Source organism: Fukomys damarensis, unplaced genomic scaffold, assembly GCF_012274545.1.
Source record: "Fukomys damarensis isolate Sample0158 unplaced genomic scaffold, DMR_v1.0_HiC HiC_scaffold_20, whole genome shotgun sequence".
NCBI classification, from domain to species: domain Eukaryota; kingdom Metazoa; phylum Chordata; class Mammalia; order Rodentia; family Bathyergidae; genus Fukomys; species Fukomys damarensis.
This window is the reverse complement of record NW_022900932.1, coordinates 3,048,487-3,065,499: the sequence shown is the minus strand read 5'-3', so window position 1 is coordinate 3,065,499 and position 17,013 is coordinate 3,048,487. Positions and strand designations below refer to the sequence as shown.

The 17,013-nt window shown below is 44.4% G+C and overlaps 1 protein-coding gene across 1 annotated transcript in view; it reads right to left on the bottom strand.

Moving 5' to 3' along the window:
- Positions 1-11,946: 11,946 nt before the first annotated feature.
- Snrpc (small nuclear ribonucleoprotein polypeptide C) overlaps positions 11,947-17,013 on the bottom strand; it is a 14,376-nt gene continuing 9,309 nt past the window's right edge. The window contains exons 4-6 of the mRNA XM_010605321.1: positions 16,751-16,840; positions 15,837-15,941; positions 11,947-12,127 (exon numbers count right to left, since the gene is read on the bottom strand). Coding sequence (XP_010603623.1) covers positions 12,003-12,127; positions 15,837-15,941; positions 16,751-16,840 — 320 coding nt within the window. The 3' untranslated portion in view covers positions 11,947-12,002. The remainder of the gene's footprint in view (positions 12,128-15,836; positions 15,942-16,750; positions 16,841-17,013) is intronic.

Here is a 17,013-nt window from a genome sequence, read left to right as displayed (position 1 = left end):
CCAGGCCTGGGTAGTCTTCCTCTCTCCACCGCCCGCCAGAGGCTCACAGCTGGCTCCGCCTTAGAGCGTCAGGGACCGCACGTGTCTAGTTTTTGCAGCAACTAGCTAGACAGTTCCGCAGCTCCGGAGGGCAGGACCCACTTCCCCTCCATTTCTCACACACATTGACTCGGTGATTGCTGAGCACCAACTCTACTCCAGGAATGGGGATGAGTGGAAAAGAGGAATCCAGGACTCTCAGGCGGATGGCAGAGAGACGCAGATTGACCACTGCGGTGCTCCACTCCACGAAGGACTAGGTTCTGGAGGGAACAGAGCAACCAGGCCTGGTGGCACAATCCTGTAGTCCCAGCACTTGGGAGGCTGAGGCAGGAGGATCGCAGTGAATTCGAGGCCAGCACTACATAGTGAGACCCTGTCTCAAAAAAATAAATAATTAATTAAAAATGGAGAACAGAGTTGGTCTCCTTACTGTCCTTCTGCCTATCTTAGCCATGGCCAGTAACCAACGGATAGGAGTTTACTCAAGACCTAAAAACTGCAGAGCATCCCCTCCCAAATGAACGGAACATGAGGCAGTAAATTGTTTAAACTACCAAGGACCTTGGAGATCATCATTTTACAACCAAGGAAACTAAACGTAGAGAAGCAGATGAAAGAGCTTGCCCAAGGTCACCTACTTCTTTAATCAGGCTCACCTTGAACTCGCTATGTAGCCCAGGCTGGCCACAAACTGGCACCAACTCTCCTGCCTCAGCCTCCAGAATGCTGGAATTACAAACATGCACCCCCATGCCCAGCTGAACACCTGCCTCTTGAGACTCACAGTTAGAACCCTCATTGTGACTCCCAGCCCAGTGTATTTCCATCCTATTTTATCCATATAAAATGTAACTCATGTGCCAGGGACACCACTAGGCCCAGTGACAAAGATGAACAGGTGGCGGTTTTCTGGACTGTCAACCTCCAAGCAAAAACTTAAAAGAAGGGGGCTGGCTGGGATTTAGCTCAGAGGTTCCACCGCCTGCTTTGTAAGCAGAAAGACCTGGGTTGGGTCCCCCGTACAGAAGGAGAAGGAGAAGGAGCAGAAGCAGGGGGCTGGGGATTTAGCTTAGTGGTGCTGCACCTGCCTTGAAAGCACAAGGTCCTGAGTTCCATCCCTGGCACCAAAGGGGGAAGAAAACATCTTAAAAGAAGAAAAGAACGACTCTGGAGCCAGGTTTATAGAAAGCTGGCCAGTGGCTGATTTTAAATGCTGCAATTCCTGTAAACACAGTGTACGTATCCTCCTCTCTTGTCTGTCAGCCAGCCATTCAGGCCCCATCCTGCAAAACAATCGTTACCTGATCCCAGAAACAGCTTAAGCAGAGCCAACCATATGCATTTTTGTTTTGTTTTGTTTTGTTTTGAGACAGGGTCTCACTAGGCAGTTGAGACTGACCTGGGACTCACTATGTAGCCCAGGCTGGTCTCCAACTTACAGCGATCCTCCTGCCTCAGCCTCCTGAGTGCTGGGATGACAGGGGTGCGCCACCACGTCCAGCCATATGCATTTTTAAAACACACCTCTGGAGGTTGAGACAGGAGGATCTTTAGTTCAAGGTCGGCCTGGAAACTCAGCAGGGCAAACTAACAAAAATAAAAAACTATTTTTTAAAAAATAAAATTTAAAAAGGGCCAGGGGAGGAGAGCTCAAATAAAAAAAATTCATGCACATTTGTGCCTCCTACTCATAGGTCAGTTTCCCGGAAGTGCCCTCAGAAGTCATCTGAAAGGGAAGCAAATCATCCTTGACCTGGGTTCTCTACTCCGTCCCTTCAGCAGGACTGCACACTCATCCTTGTTTGTCCTCTGCCCCGTCCCCATACCAGGGACCAACAGGGTATGCATTAGTGGCAGTCGCTGAATATTCCCCAGTCAGCTCTCACCTGTGGGGGCCTCCACTTCTTCCATTTCAGACTTTTTTTGCCCCTGCACCACCCCAAGCAGAGAGGATTGACATCTGCTATCAGCCATGGAAAACAAAACCGACCTCATGCTCAATGCATCCTTGCTGAATGGGTCATCACGCTTGGTGAATGAGATGTTTCTGTTGGATGAAAAAGCTCACTCACGCTCTACAAAAGCACAGCCATAGCAGAGCCCATATTCTCACCAACAGTGAGAATGCAATGTTGCAATGCCAACAAGTCCAAGACATGTAAAGACGAGATGCCTCTGGAGCCGATCCATACTTTTTAATACCTTTTCTGTGTGGTGCTAGGGATCAAAACAGGGCCCCCTGCTTGCTGGGAAACCATCCCACCGCTAAACTACAGCGTCAGCACATTTTACTTGGAGATGTTTCTAGATTAACAGTCAGCTGTAAGAAATAATACAGTGACATCCCCGTGGCGTTCACCCACCACCCCCTACGCTAACATCTCACAAAACCATGGCGCAATATGACAATGCAGACATTGACATCACGGATACAGTGACGCTAAAGCCAGACACCCAGGCCATATCTCTCACTCTGAGAACCACCCCACTCCACCTCCAGCAGCGACCACTCCGTTCTCCCTGTAATTCTGTCATTTCAAGGATTGTGCGTGCGCGCATGTGTGTGCGGTGTGCGTGCGTGTGTATGCGGTGTGGTGACGCACTCCTGCAGTCCCAGCCACCTCTGGGAGGAAGAGGAAGGGCGGCTGCTCGAGCCAGGAGTTGGAAGGCAGCCTGGGCAGCGAGGCGAGATCAGGCGTTGGGGGGAACAAAGTTATACGCACGGAATCGTAGTGTGCGACCCCTTGGGACTGGACGTTTTTCTTTGTGATGTTAGGATTGAAACCGGGGCTTCTCGCCTATTAAGCAAATGCTCCAACACTGAGCTGCACTCCCAGCCCAGGGATTTACTTCCTGATCAGTGTTAAGTCTCCCACCTGAGTAGTTGCGTGCCGAGTGGGATTCTATGGCCCTGGATGCACTATTACAGTTCAACCGTTTATTCACGGGTTGGAGAGCATCTGGGTTGTTTCCAGTTTTTTATTATAAACAAAGCTGCTTTTAGTATTTGTGTGCAAGTATTTGTGCAATCTAAGTCTTCATTTTGCCAGGGTAAGTGGCCCAGAGTGCAATAGGTTGTGGGGAGCTGGGTGTTGATTTCAAACTTGCCCAGCTGTTGCCAGGGACTGTCCTTCCGCACTGGCCCAGCACTGCATGAGTGAGTTTATGTGTATCTCCCGGAAGTTACCGTTTCCCCGAATTTACCGCAGCCGATAGGTGTGCGGTGCTATCGCGTGGCAGTTTTCATTCTTATGAATGAGAGCAGTCTGACTCTGTTGTCCACACCCAAGTAATCTTTCCAATGTGATTATCTGTATGTCTTCTTTACTGAAATCTCTCTTTGTGTCTTTGACCCACATTCCAATTGGATTGTTTTCTTTTTTACTGCTGAGTTTTGAAACTTTTTTATCTATTCTAGATATTAGACTTTGGTCAGATTTATCATTTGCAAATATTTTCTCAGCCTGCGGCTTTTCTTTCTTCCCCTTAACGGGTCTTTTGCAAAGTAATAGCTTTTAATTCTGATGAAATTTATTTTATTAATTTTTCCCTTTTATTAACCATGCTCTTGTTGTCACACATAAATCTTTGGGGGTGGAGAGGACTCTGCCTGTTGTCTGAATTCCCTCCTAAGTTTTTTTTCTTAAAACTTTTGCCATTATCTAGCTTACATTTATGAGATCCATTTCAAGTTTTGTTTTGTTTTGTTTTGCTTTTTGTTTTTTTGTACTTGGGATCAAACTTGGGCCCTTGAGCTTAGAAAGCAGGCGGTAAAACCACTGAGCTAAATCCCCAGCCCTCATTTTTGTTTTTGAGACAGGATCTCACTAAGCATATACTGTACTAAGTCTGGAGCAAGAAAGTAAGTGTATGCAAACAAGGAAAGGTCATCTTACAGCAACAGTCAAGAGCAAGAGGGTTGAGCAGCAAACTCATATTAATTTTTACGGGCTCTTGGGACTGGTTTCTAGTTTGTGGTGGCTATGATTTTTTTTTCTTTTTTTTGGTTTTTTGAGACAGGGTCTCACTATGTAGTTGAGATTGACCTGGAACTCAATATGTAGATCAGGCTGGTCGCGAACTCACAGCGATCCTCCTGCCTCAGCCTCCTGAGTGCTGGGATTACAGGCATGTGCCACCACGCCCGGCGGCTATGACTTTTAAAAATAGATTTAAGGGCCAGGATTGATGGTGCATACCTGTAATCCCAGCACTCAGGTTGAGGCAGGAAGCCTGCTGTGTGTTTGAGGTCAGCCTGAGCCACACAGTGAGTTTAAGGCCTGCCTGAATTATAGAGCAAGACCTTGTCTCCAAAATATATACTATTTTTTAATTTCTTTTAATACCAGGGATCGAACTCCGGTCCTTGCGTTTGGGAGGCAGGTGGTGGCACCACTGAGCTAAATCCCTGGTCCTCTAAAATATTTTTTAAAACAGTTACTGAAGTCTGAATGGCATTCAATAAAGTACATATATATAAAATGCATAAAGTGTACAACTTTTAAAGCTTTTTCCCCCCTGTAGTACTGTAGTACTGGGAATTGAATCAATTGGCCACTGAACTACATCCCCAGCCTTTTTTTTTTGGTTTTGGTGCCAGGGGCGGGCATGAGACGGTCTCATTTTGTAATGCAGGCTGACCTCAAATTCTCTGCAATCCTCCTGCCTCAGCCTCCCGAGTGCTGGGATTACAGGCGTGTACCACCATGCCCAGCCTCCCAGCCTTACTTATTATTTTGTTTGTTTGATTTTGGTATGAGGGATCAAATTTGGGACCTTGCGCTTATGAGGCAGGCGGTGGAACCACTGAGCTAAATCCCCAGCCCTGTTTGTTTTTGAGAAAGGCTCTCACTAAATTGGCCACACTGAGCTTAAACGTGCAATCCTCCTGCCTCAGCCTCCTCAGTAATTGGGGTCAATAGGTGCGGGCCACTACACTTAGCTTAAATTTCTTAAGTTTTGGCATATATATACCTATGTATGAATTATATGAAATTATCACCAAATCAAGGTAATGAACGTATCTACCACTATCAACATTTTTAGCTGTTTTCGGCTCCACTGGCTTCCCCCTGCTCTCCCCCAATACAAGTCGACTCTGACTCAGTGTCTTTGCACCTGCTAGTCCCTCTACTAGGAAAGCTTATATCCAGGCTCTCTGCACCATCCCTTTCCTCTCTCCAGAATAAAAGTGCCCAGGGGCCAGGGATTTAGCTCAGTGGTTCTACTACCTGCCTCGCAAACACAAGGACCAGAGTTTGATCCCCGGTACCAAAAAAAAAAAAAAAGAGTCCCTAGCCAGGTGTGGTGGTGCACACCAGTACTCCCAGCACTCGGGAGGCTGAGGCAGGGGGATTTCTGTGAGTTCAAAACCAGCCTGGGCTACACAGTGAGTTCCAGGTCAGTCTCAACTACATAGTGAGACCCTGTCTCAAAAAAAAAAAAAAAAAAAAAAAAAAAAAAGCGTCCCTAACCTGGCACATTCTTTCCCAGCCTATCTGCTTTACTTTTCTTTCTGGCACATGTCATTCAAGATTGGCACTTTTTCTTTCTTGACTTTCCCTTTAGAATATAAGCACAGGAAGGACTGTATTTATTTCTTTTTTTTTTGGTACCAGGGATGAAACTTGGGACCTTGCGCTTGCGAGGCAGGTGGCAGAACCACTGAGCTAAATCCCCGGCCCTGTTTACTTTTATGTCCCTATCACTTAGAACAGTCTCTGGACTCAAAGCAATATTACAGAATGGCAGATCCCAGGCATTTTTCTAGCAAGACAGTCATCGATGATTCTCTTTCATGAGCATTTTTCATCAGTCTGATGTAGTTTCATTTATCTATAACAAAACCCAAAATAATACATGACTTTAATATAAAAGATGCTTATTTTGTTCAGTGGGGTACATGTGCCTCTATTCCCAGCTGCTTGAGAAGATGAGGCAGGTGGTTGACAAGTTTGAGCTGAGCCTGGGCAACGTGACCCGGCCTCAAAATAAAAAACAAAAAGGGCTGTGGATGTAGCTCAGTGGTAGGTAGGTAGTCCACTGTCGCTACTAAATCAAGGACGTAGGCTCCTCCTGTATTGCTAACACCAATTCTTAGCTGCCAAGTCATGGCCGAAGGCAGTTACTTACGTTCCAAATGCTGAACCCTCATTCCAGTCAACAGGACAGAGGGGCAGAGAAAAGGCACGTGCCCTCCGGCCGCCAGACCTCCCTAACTGCAGACCATGGTAAATGCACTGCTCATTGTACGTGGCTAACGATCCAGGCAAAAATTGTAGTTCCTATAGTTACAGACTCCGTGTGGCGCATCTGCCTGCGCTCTGGGCTGACTGTTTCTGTGCCTGTTGCTTTCGACATGTTTCACTCCTACCAACCGAGGCCTGAGGGGATGAAAAAATAGAAAGGTAGCATTTAAACATTGAGGTGGAATTCTCCGTCTTTTCACTTTTTTGCTTTGTTCCGATGAAGCCCAGGGCCTATACCCACACTAGGCAAACACTGTACCCCGAGCTGTATCCCCAGCCCACCTTCCACTCCGTTATCCTTGCACAGGCAACCCCGGGAGCACTGGATGGTGATATACAGACACAGGAAATGGGAAAGGACTAGGAGACCTGTTTCACAGGGTCTCTGTGAAAGCTACGCATTTCCAGAGGGCCCGGAGATTGTGGCTCCACACACTGCGCTGCAAGAGTTAGCATCCAATTTAGGGTGTGTCAATTGGTTTAACTGGCAGCCAGGGAAAGACTATTCAAAAGGAGCAAGTGTGTGAAATCCGACACCCTGACATGTGATCCACATCACTAGTGACAGGCAGGTGGAACCTGTGTGCTGCCTACCCATATGCTATCCTGGGGATACAACTAGGGTGGCACAACCCAAATGGAATCATGAGACATACCAAGCAGGGCTGGGGATGTAGCTCTGGGGTTCCACCGCCTGCCTCGAAAGTGCAAGGACCCGAGTTTGATACCCGATACTAAAAAAAAAAAGAAAGAAATACCAAGCAAACCCAGACTGGGGAGGATCCAATTAAACAAAAGGGGATGGGACTGTCTCATTCCTCATGAAGCCCAAAGACGAGGGGACTAGCATTCCGACAAACATTAAAGTCCAGCTGTGGAATGATGAGAGAGGCTGGACTTTACGTGCCCATCTGCCCACCAAAGAGGAAGCTTGTATGCGGTCCCAAGTGGACAGTAACTAGCCTGGCATGGTGGCGCATGCTTCTAATCCCAGCACTGAGAAGGCTGAGCCTGAGCTACATCCTGAGTTCAAAACCACCCTGAGCTGCACACTGAGACCCTGTCTCAAAACAAATACAGCCAGGCCAGGGATTTTGCTCAGTGGTGCCACTGCCTGCCTCACAAGGGCAAGGTCACAAGATCAATCCCTGGTACCAAAAAAATAATAATAATAATTATTATTATTACTATTATTATAATAATAATAAGACCAGGCATGGTGGTGCATGCCTGTAAGCCCAGCACTTGGTAGACTGAGGCAGGAAGATCTCTACCAGTTCAAGGCCAGTTTGGACTGCATAGTGTGACCCTGTCTCAAAAAACAAAAACTATGGCCAGGAATTTAGCTCAGTGGCACTGCATCTACCTGGCAAGCACAAGGTCCTGAGTTTGATCCCCAGTACAAAAAGAAAAAAAAAAAAAAAAGAAAGAAAGAAAAGAAAAAAAAATCTAACCTATTCGGTTTTACTTTTTTTTCACTATATACAATAGTCCAAGCCTGTTAAACTTTCAAGTCATCATACTGTTTTTTAGAAACTTAAGAATTTCTTCCAAAACCAGAAATGTTACAAGAGTGGAGATTCAACCTTAAAAACATACTTTGGGCCAGGTACGATGGGCCCAAAGGCCGGCATGCCTATAATCCCAGTACTCAGGAGTCTGCCTCAAATTCAAAGCCAACCTAAACTACATCATGAGTTCAAGGTCAGCCTGAACTGCATAGTGAGACCCTGTCTCAAAAAAAAAAGGGCCGGGCGTGGTGGCACACGCCTATAATCCCAGCACTTGGGAGGCTGAGGCAGGAGGATCTCTGTGGATTCGAGACCAGCCTGGGCTACACAGTGAGTTCCAGGTCAATCTCAACTACTAGTGAGACCCTGTCTCAAAACAAACAAACTAGGCAAAATAAATCACTAAATAAAATAAAAACATACTTTGGGTAGGCTGTGGTTACGCACACCTGTAATTCCATTTACTTGGAAGACTAAAGCCGGACAAAGAGGCCAGGGATTGTAGCTCAGCAGCACCTCACCTGCCTGGCAAGCGCAGGGTCCTAGGTTTTATCTGGCATACTAGGAAAAAAATAAATAAATAAAATAAGTAAGTAAATAAAAATAAAGCAGGATAGAGTTCAAGCCCAGCCTGACCAACTTAGTGAGACCCGGGAATGAGCTCATTGAGAAGGCTCTGGGCTCAATCCCTACTAACACAAAACACAGCACACACACACACACACACACACACACAACCTGTACCCCAGCTACTCAGAAAGCTGAGACAGGGTGGCTTGAAGTCAGCTTGGGCAACATTAGTGAGGCTCTACTTTTCCTTTTAGGAAAACCAGGGTTTTTCCTAAATAATCGAGTCTGTATTTACTGGCCTACTGGTTGGTACCATATTGACTCATACCCTGCTACCCAAGACATTACTGTTCAAGTAGTGAATGGCATGGGGGACCCCAGAAGCCAAAGGGCAGAGTGGGGAGAAAAGCAGCACCAACACTTCCTGGGACAGACCACAGAAAAGGCAGCAGAGGGCCAGGGATTTAGCTCAGTGGTTCCACCACATGCCTCAAAAGCTCAAAGACCCACGTTCAATCCTTGGCACAAAAAAAGAAAAACAAAAAAGGCAGCAGAGCCATGAGCTGGACTGAGTTTGAGGCTACATAAAAACGTAAACAGGGACCTATGGGCTTTGTCTGTGTTCAAAAGATAACCTTGGCCCAGATAAGATACTCTTAGCTCAGTGGTGCAAGGCTCTGAGTTCAATCCCCTGGCGCGTGCACGCGCACACACACACACACACAAAACACATAAACAATCAGATTTTGAGACTTGAATACTTCCTAAAGAAGTGACAAAGTGAGAAACTAAAAGGCAATTAGTCCTGGCTCAACCTAGGAAGCTGATTCAGCCCAACAGAGGCCAAGCTTAAAGACCATATCATCACAATAATTAGTCCTGGCTCAACCTAGGAAGCTGATTCAGCCCAACAGAGGCCAAGCTTAAAGACCATGCATCATCACAATCTATTTCTAACACTTCCTCACTTAAACTAGTTCATTTGCCAAAATTAGTCTCTTCAAAACATTGTTTCTAGAAAAAGAAGCAAATCTATTGTCACTTCAATTTCTAGCTACACATCTTTTTAAGGACAGGAATGCAAAGATAAAGTTACATCCTTGTCTAAGGCAGATTTTTCTGCACATGCTTAAAATAAAAATCAGCCAGGCATGGGGGCACACACCTGGAATCCCAGCACTTGTGAGACAGAGACAAGAGGATTGCTGCAAGCTTGAAGCCAGCCTCGGCTACACAGTGAGTTCAAGGCCAGCCTGAATTAGAGCAAGACCATCTCAAAAAACCTAAAAATTAAAATTAAAATCTCCTAGCTCTTCTAAAATAAATTTTCCTGCGGAGGCTGAGGCAGGAGGAGTTCAAGGTCAGCCTGTACTATAGTTGAGTTCAAACCCAGCCTGAACTATATAGTGAGATCCTGTCTCAAATAAAAAAGCAAATTTCTGAAGGGCCAGGGATTTAGCTCAGTGGTGCAGCTGCCTGCCTTGCAAGTGCAAGGTCCTGAGTTCGATCCCCAGAATGCAAAATAAAGACAACAAAAGCAAATTTCCTAGGCTATACTCCAGATCTATGGAATGAAAGTCTGCCATCTTTACTTGAAAACTGCCCTGATTCTGACTGCATTAGCCAGGCTGTACACTGCTGCTTTAGGTCATGTTCTGTCATAATATCACTGTAGTCTAGCTGACAGTTTTTTTCTGTGGTGTTGGAGATTAAACCCAGAGGTTCATGGGTGCTAGTCAAGTGCTCTACCGCCAAGCTACCCCAGTCATATTTTTGAAACAGGTCTCTATGTAGCCCAGGCTGGCCTCAAACTCAGCAACCCTCCTACCCCAGCCTGCCAAGTGCTGCAATGACAGATGTGCACTTCCCCTGCTCCCAGTCCTTTTTTGAGACAGTCTAAGTTGCCCAAGCTACCCTCAAACCTACAATTCTCCTGAGTGCTGGGGTTATACACGTTTGCCACTGCACCCAGCTTTTTATGTATTTATTTTGGTACCAGGGATTGAACTCAGGACCTTGCGCTTGCGAGGTAGGTGGCAGAACCACTGAGCTGAATCCCTGGCCCACCCAGCTTTTTTCATTGAGTTTATTGGTACTTTTTAGGTTTACAGTACAGTGACATTCATCATTGGGATCTTGTACCTTTGCATGATGGACCTTGGTTCTCACTTTTTCCCCAGAGCCCTGCCCTCCCTTTACTCCTTCCACCCTCCGCTATTTACAAAGTGTTCCCATTTTTCCCTTTTCCCATTTCTTTTCCCTTCTTTCCTTTTCCCTCCCCTTCCCACTTCCCCTACACCTTTAGCCCTTTTCTTCCTATTTCACATTATCAGTTATATAATTTGAATCTTATTTACATTTTTAGTTACTGGAAGGGGACAAGCTTTTCTTTCCTTATGCCTGACCCTCAACTATCCATCCATTCTGCAAGGTCAAGGATACAGTATATTTTACAGCCCAATGTTGTAACAAATAGCATCTTTGTTTTTTATTTTAGTACTGAGAATCGAACTCAGGGCTTTGCACTTGCCAGGCAGGTGCTGTGCCACTGAGCTACATTCCCAGCCCTGTTTTACCTTCTTTAGGACAAACAGCATTCTAACACCACCTTCTGGAGCTAGGGAGTAGCCAGGTGGTTGAGCACTTGCCCGTCACACATGAGATCCTGGCTTCAATCCCTACCATCATCAAAACTATGAAGAAAGAAAGAAAGAAAAAAATCAAGGTATCTCCTGTACCGTGTACATCTACAGAATTTTATGACTACTATAGAAGGTTTCAGGCTATTGGAAGCCAAGAGGAGAGCTGAGAAAAAGGAGAAGCTGGGTTAAAGCAACTATTTCCATTTTTAGCTTACATGCATGTAACATTTAAGTATTTTTCCCTACTTCAGCATCAAAGACTTAAAACCTTCCACTTACTATATAAAGCATGTTACTTTATCCAATACAAGCTCTATGCTTGCCTAGCATATTTACGGGCCTGGGTTCCATCTTCAATGCACCAAAGAAACACCCATGAAAAAACAAAAAAGAAAGAAAAACAGGGAGGCAGACAAGCAGGCCTATCAGTGTTAGATTTATCAGAGTTCTACACAAGAGAACTTTACTAACTAATTAGGCACAGTGGTGCATGTCTGAAATCCCAGAACTTGGGAGGCTGAGTCAGGGGGATTACAGCAAGTCTGAGGACAGTCTGAACTACATAGTGAGACCCTGTCTCAAGACAACAAAACAAAAAACAATTAAAAGCAGGTGTCAAAAGGGATTTTATGGTAAAGGGAAAAACACCTCAATCACAGGATCTGCTGAAGGGAATGAGCTAGGGGAGCACAAGTGGAATGTTTAATCTCCCTTATAATACACAGAACACAGAGCGGAGGAAAAAATGAATACATATTTAACTAAAGAGCTGACAAGTTTATTTTCACATTTCACAATACAAATGAAACTGTAATTCCTGCACTTTTGTTTATCTCACTTCTCCCTTCAAATCTCTTCTCTGTTTGACAGGAAGGGGAAGCAAGCCTTCCTTACACTGTTAGAAAACATCCACAGTCACAGCATCATGATCTCCTGGTGACATAGAACAAACAATATAAAACTGATATGAAGAGGCCGCCCCTCTAGCTTTATCTGTCTGGCCGAGTCATTCCTGGCCGAGTGGGCACCATCATGGGCCGAGCAGGGGGGCGCATCATTGGAGGCCCAGGCATCATTGGCATGTGGCCTCCCATGGGGGGCCTCATTCCAGGAGCTGCAGGACAAAACAAGAAAAGGGATAGGAGTGAGAAAGTGCTGCTAATGAGACCCTGATGAGAATTCAAACACAACAAAAGTACTCCCCCCCTGCAAAACGCTGGAAAAAAGACACAATTAACAGAAGGATCGCAACAAATTCATCACATGTGTGAATTACTCAGACATTCTCAAACAAAAAACATAAAAGTCCGCACAAGAACCAAGTGGGAGTCATGATCTAATGATAGCAAAGGGGAAACTATAAACAGACTGCTTTTGAGAGATCACCAGGGACACTGGTTTCCTAAACTGACCTTTTTTCTCCCTTAAGGAAATTCACAGCTGAGTCACATGCCATTCAGTCATCTTTTAACCAGTTATGTCCACCACATATCCAGGAGCTACTGCATGAATGTACACAGGCACAGAGGACAGCCTTACCACTAAGCGTTTGTTCGGAGTTGTAGGGAAAGTGAGCAGGAGGCCCATGCTGAAAACCTGTCAGTAACCATACTCAGCTCAAGTCAAGAAAGATAATAGGCAATAATGAGATTTAGAACAATTAGCACACAAACTTTTATTTTTCTAATGCATTTTAGAAAATATTAAATGAATTTTTTTCAAGTATCCCATCAATAAACCAACCTAGGGCTGGGAATTTAGCTCAGTGGTTCCACTGCCTGCCTCACAAGCACAAGGACTCAAGTTCAATCCCCAGTACCAAAAAAATAAAAAATAAGCCAACCTAAATAAATGAGCCATTGAGGGGAAGTCAAGCAGAATGGCAGAACATAGGCAAATTCAAACCGGAACTGATAATGTTCTACTGCCTCAGCTGGGTGGTGAATTCATGGATATTCATTATATTATACTTCATAATTTTCATGTCACACAAATTCTTCACAAATACTAAATTTTGCTTAATTATTTCAAATAATTTTGAATAAAGGTTTGGAGCAAATGGTTCAAGAGAAAACTATATTCAAAGCTGAATATAGCCTTATCACAAGAAATGAAACACAAAGTATAGGTAAAGACACAAAATCCAACAAGTACAGAATTTTTGAAAGATTGATTTCAACATGAACACAAAATACCACTAAACTTCTAAATTCCACATAAAAGTCTGTCCCTAGCATACTGTGAATTTAAGCATTTCTTTTTTTTCATGGTACTGGAGATCGAACTCAGGACCTCGTGCCTGCCAGGCAGACATGGTGCCACTGAGCTACATCCCCAGCCCTCAAGCATTTCTTACAGGAAATTGACATAAACCAAAAACTGGGGACCTGAAAACTTGTTTTCTTTGGTCTCCACAGTAGACAATTTTAATTAACTGCCATCATTAGGATTTCATATAGAATTCTAGGCTCCTTGCCGGGCATGGCAGTGCACACCCGTAATCCCAGCACTTGGGAGGCTGAGGCAGGAGGATCGCTATGAGTTTGAGACCAGCCTGGGTTACATAGCGAATTCTAGGTCAGTCTCAACTATATAGTGAGACCCTGTCTCAAAACAACAACAACAACAAAAAAAAGAATTCTAGGCTCCTTTATCTTTTTATTACAGGAATACTCAAAAATTCCCAAGAATAACAGAAAAGAATATAACGAACATCCATGTACATGTCATTCAGCTTCACTATTTATCTACCCATGGCCAGTGCTTGTTATCTATCCCCCCCACTCATTCCTATGCCTACCCAGCCCCCAAAGGCCCTCAACTTTCTTTTTAAACACAAATCCCACAATGTTATCATTGTATTCTGCCTTTGGGAGGTGGGGGGGGGGAGCCTGCATTCTTACTTATCAACCGCAGGCTAAAGTTGAGTTCTGGAAACTTTCTTTCTTTATTTTTATTTATTTATTTTTTTGGTGTTTTTTGTCAGATAGGGTCTTTTTCCGTTGCCCAGCCTCAAGCAATCCTCCTGCCTCAGCTGCTTGAACTGCTGGGACAGGAGGCATGTGCCACCCCACTTAGCCAGAAGCTTTCTTTAGATACTCATGCATTTACCAGTTCATCACATCCCTGACCTTAAATTTGTGACCCTGTCTTAAATTACTTTGATTGTGTTTTGAGTTCACAAGACAGTAAGTCAGGAACTCTATACTCTTCCTGTCCTACTCAGAAAAGGCGCACTGAATAATTTAGCTACAAAGCTTCTCTAATACCTTTGCACTTTGTTTTTCCAGCTGAGTTGTAGGCATTAGTCATAAATGTCCCCAAACTGCATTATATCAGTCATATTTATTATTCTAACTGTATAGTATAATTTAACTATCCCACAACCAATACAACATGAGGGTGAAAACTATTTCTATGAAACTAAATGGATGTACTTAAAACACTAAGGCAAATCACCTCCCAAAACTGCTCACAAATTTAGTAGGTAAAATGATAATAAAAGCTTAAAATTAGATTGCATCATTAGGTCTCTAACCACTTCAAATAAAATGAAAATAAAGTTGGTAGGAAAGAATTATGGTTACAGTTTTTTGGCTTCTGCAAAAATACACAGTATTCCAATCAGTAGACTCCTCCTCAAAGCAAAGGTCCTGCCCAAGTATCAGGAAGATTTGCAAACTAACGTATGTTATGTTTACATTAAAAATGGGGGCTGGGGGACCGGGGATTTAGCTCAGTGGTTCTGCCACCTGCCTCGCAAGCACAAGGATCTGAGTTCAATCCCTGGTACCAAAAAAAAATAATAATAATAATAATGAGGGCTGGGGATACACCGCACAGCGGCAGAGCACTTGCCTAACGTGGGCAAGGCCCTGGTATCATCCCAGCTCTGCAAAGAAGAAAAACGTAACACAGACTGTTTGAGGCTGAGGGTGTAGCTCAGAGGCACAGCACATGTGCTCAGTATACATGAGGTGGTGGGTTTCATCTCCAGAACCAAAATATATAAAACTTGAAAAAAAAATGCTTCATGAATAAAAATTCAGCTAATACCAGGTGTGGTGGCACATGCCTGTAATCCCAGCTACTCAGGAGGCTAAGGCACGAGGATCACAAGTTCAAGGCCAGCCAGAACGGTTTAGCAAGGTCCTGCCTCAAAGTTATAAAGGACTAGGGACGAGCTCAATTGTAGAGCACGTGCCTAGGATGAGTAATGAGCTAGGTTCCATCCTCAGTATCACACACACACAAAAGCCTAAAACAATTTTATTTTCCTACTGAGCCGAGCTAGGAAAACTAAACCTGTTAGAAGAGGCAGCTCTGCTCTGCAACAAAACTGAGAAAACTTACCTACCCTCCAAAACAGAATAAACTCATTTACCCTTCTCCTTGCAAATGGCTAGAAATCAGGATGTGGCAAGGAAATAGAAGACAAAGGGAAGACAGACAGAAAGTCTTCCCCCACTTTTAGGATACTGGGGTGGTTGGATACCATCTAATTATACTGATAAACAAAATAGTTTTCTTTACCAATTAAGATTGAACAGACTAAATTTGTTGCAATACTTTTAATAACCCATTTAGGGGGCCGGGGATTTAGCTCAGTAGTTCTGCCACCTGCTTCCCAAGTGCAAGGCCCTGAGTTTGATCCCTGTACCAAAAATAATAATAATAATAATAATAACAACAACAACAACACATTTAGACTGCTAACAACAACAACAACAACAACACATTTAGACAGCTAATTCAGAATTCCACTAAACTGGAGAACTGAAACACGGTGGGACACACAGAAAAGGAAAGACCTTCCAACTCACCAGGTCCCACTGGCATCATCCCGGGTGGAGGGGGGCCCATCATTGGCATCATGGGAGGGCCTCCCATGTGGGGTGCTGGCATCATACCAGGGCGAGGAGGACCCGCTAAAACAGAGATCAGAGCCAAAGGTTAGACTATGTTGATACAAAGCTGGCACTTTCTCTTAAAGAAACTAACAGAGTCTCACAAACTGGCTCAAATTCTAAAACAACCAACCTCTCACAGTTCTTTTTGTATTAGTAGATCCATAAACAGGCCAGGCCAGGGATTTAAATCAGTGGTTCTGCCACCTGCCTTGCAAGCCTAAGGACCTGAGTTCGATCCCAAGTACCAAATATAAAAAGTAAAAAAATCAAAATCAAAACAAAACAAAACCAATAGGGCCAGGGATTTAACTCAGTGGTGCTGCCCGCTTCGCAAGCACAAGATCCGAAGTTCAATCCCTGGCACCCCCCAAAAAAAAGCAGCAAAAATTTGGCACAACTTAAATGTTCAATAAGAAAACGTTGAGGGGCTGGGGGATTTAGATCAGTGGTTCCACCATCTGCCTAGTAAGCACAAGGTCCCAAGTTCAATCCCTGGTACCCCCAAAAAAGTTAACTCTAGCCAGGTATAACAGCACATGCCCGTTGCTCTGGCTCCTTGAGAGGCTGAAGCATAAGTATCTCAAGTTTGAGTCCAGCCTAGGCAACACTGAGATTGTGTCTCAAAATAGAAAGAGCTGGGATGTAGCACAGTGGTCTCATATAACAAGAGATCCTAGGTTTAAATTCCAGCCCCCTGACACAAAATTAAACTGTGAAGCTACCTTCAGAAATTATACCTCTAAAGTTGTTTCTTTTACTATTTACACACTAATTCAACAAGTAAAGGATAACCTGCTGTGCAGCGGAGGCTTCAAGACAAAACTTACGGAGACTGGGTGGAGGCGGGATCATCGCCCCTGCGGGAGGAGGAGCGGAGAACGGAGTAGGAGGTATCTTTCCTTGTTGAAATGCAGCCGCTTTGGAGATGAGGGTGAGGGGGGAAAACAATAATAAATAAGAATTCGACAATCCATTTACTAAAATATCACTCCTTTTTTTGGGTACCAGGGATTGAACTCCGGTCCTTGCGCTTGCAAGGCAGGCCACCGAACCGCTGAGCTAAATCCCCAACCCTTAAAATATCACTCTT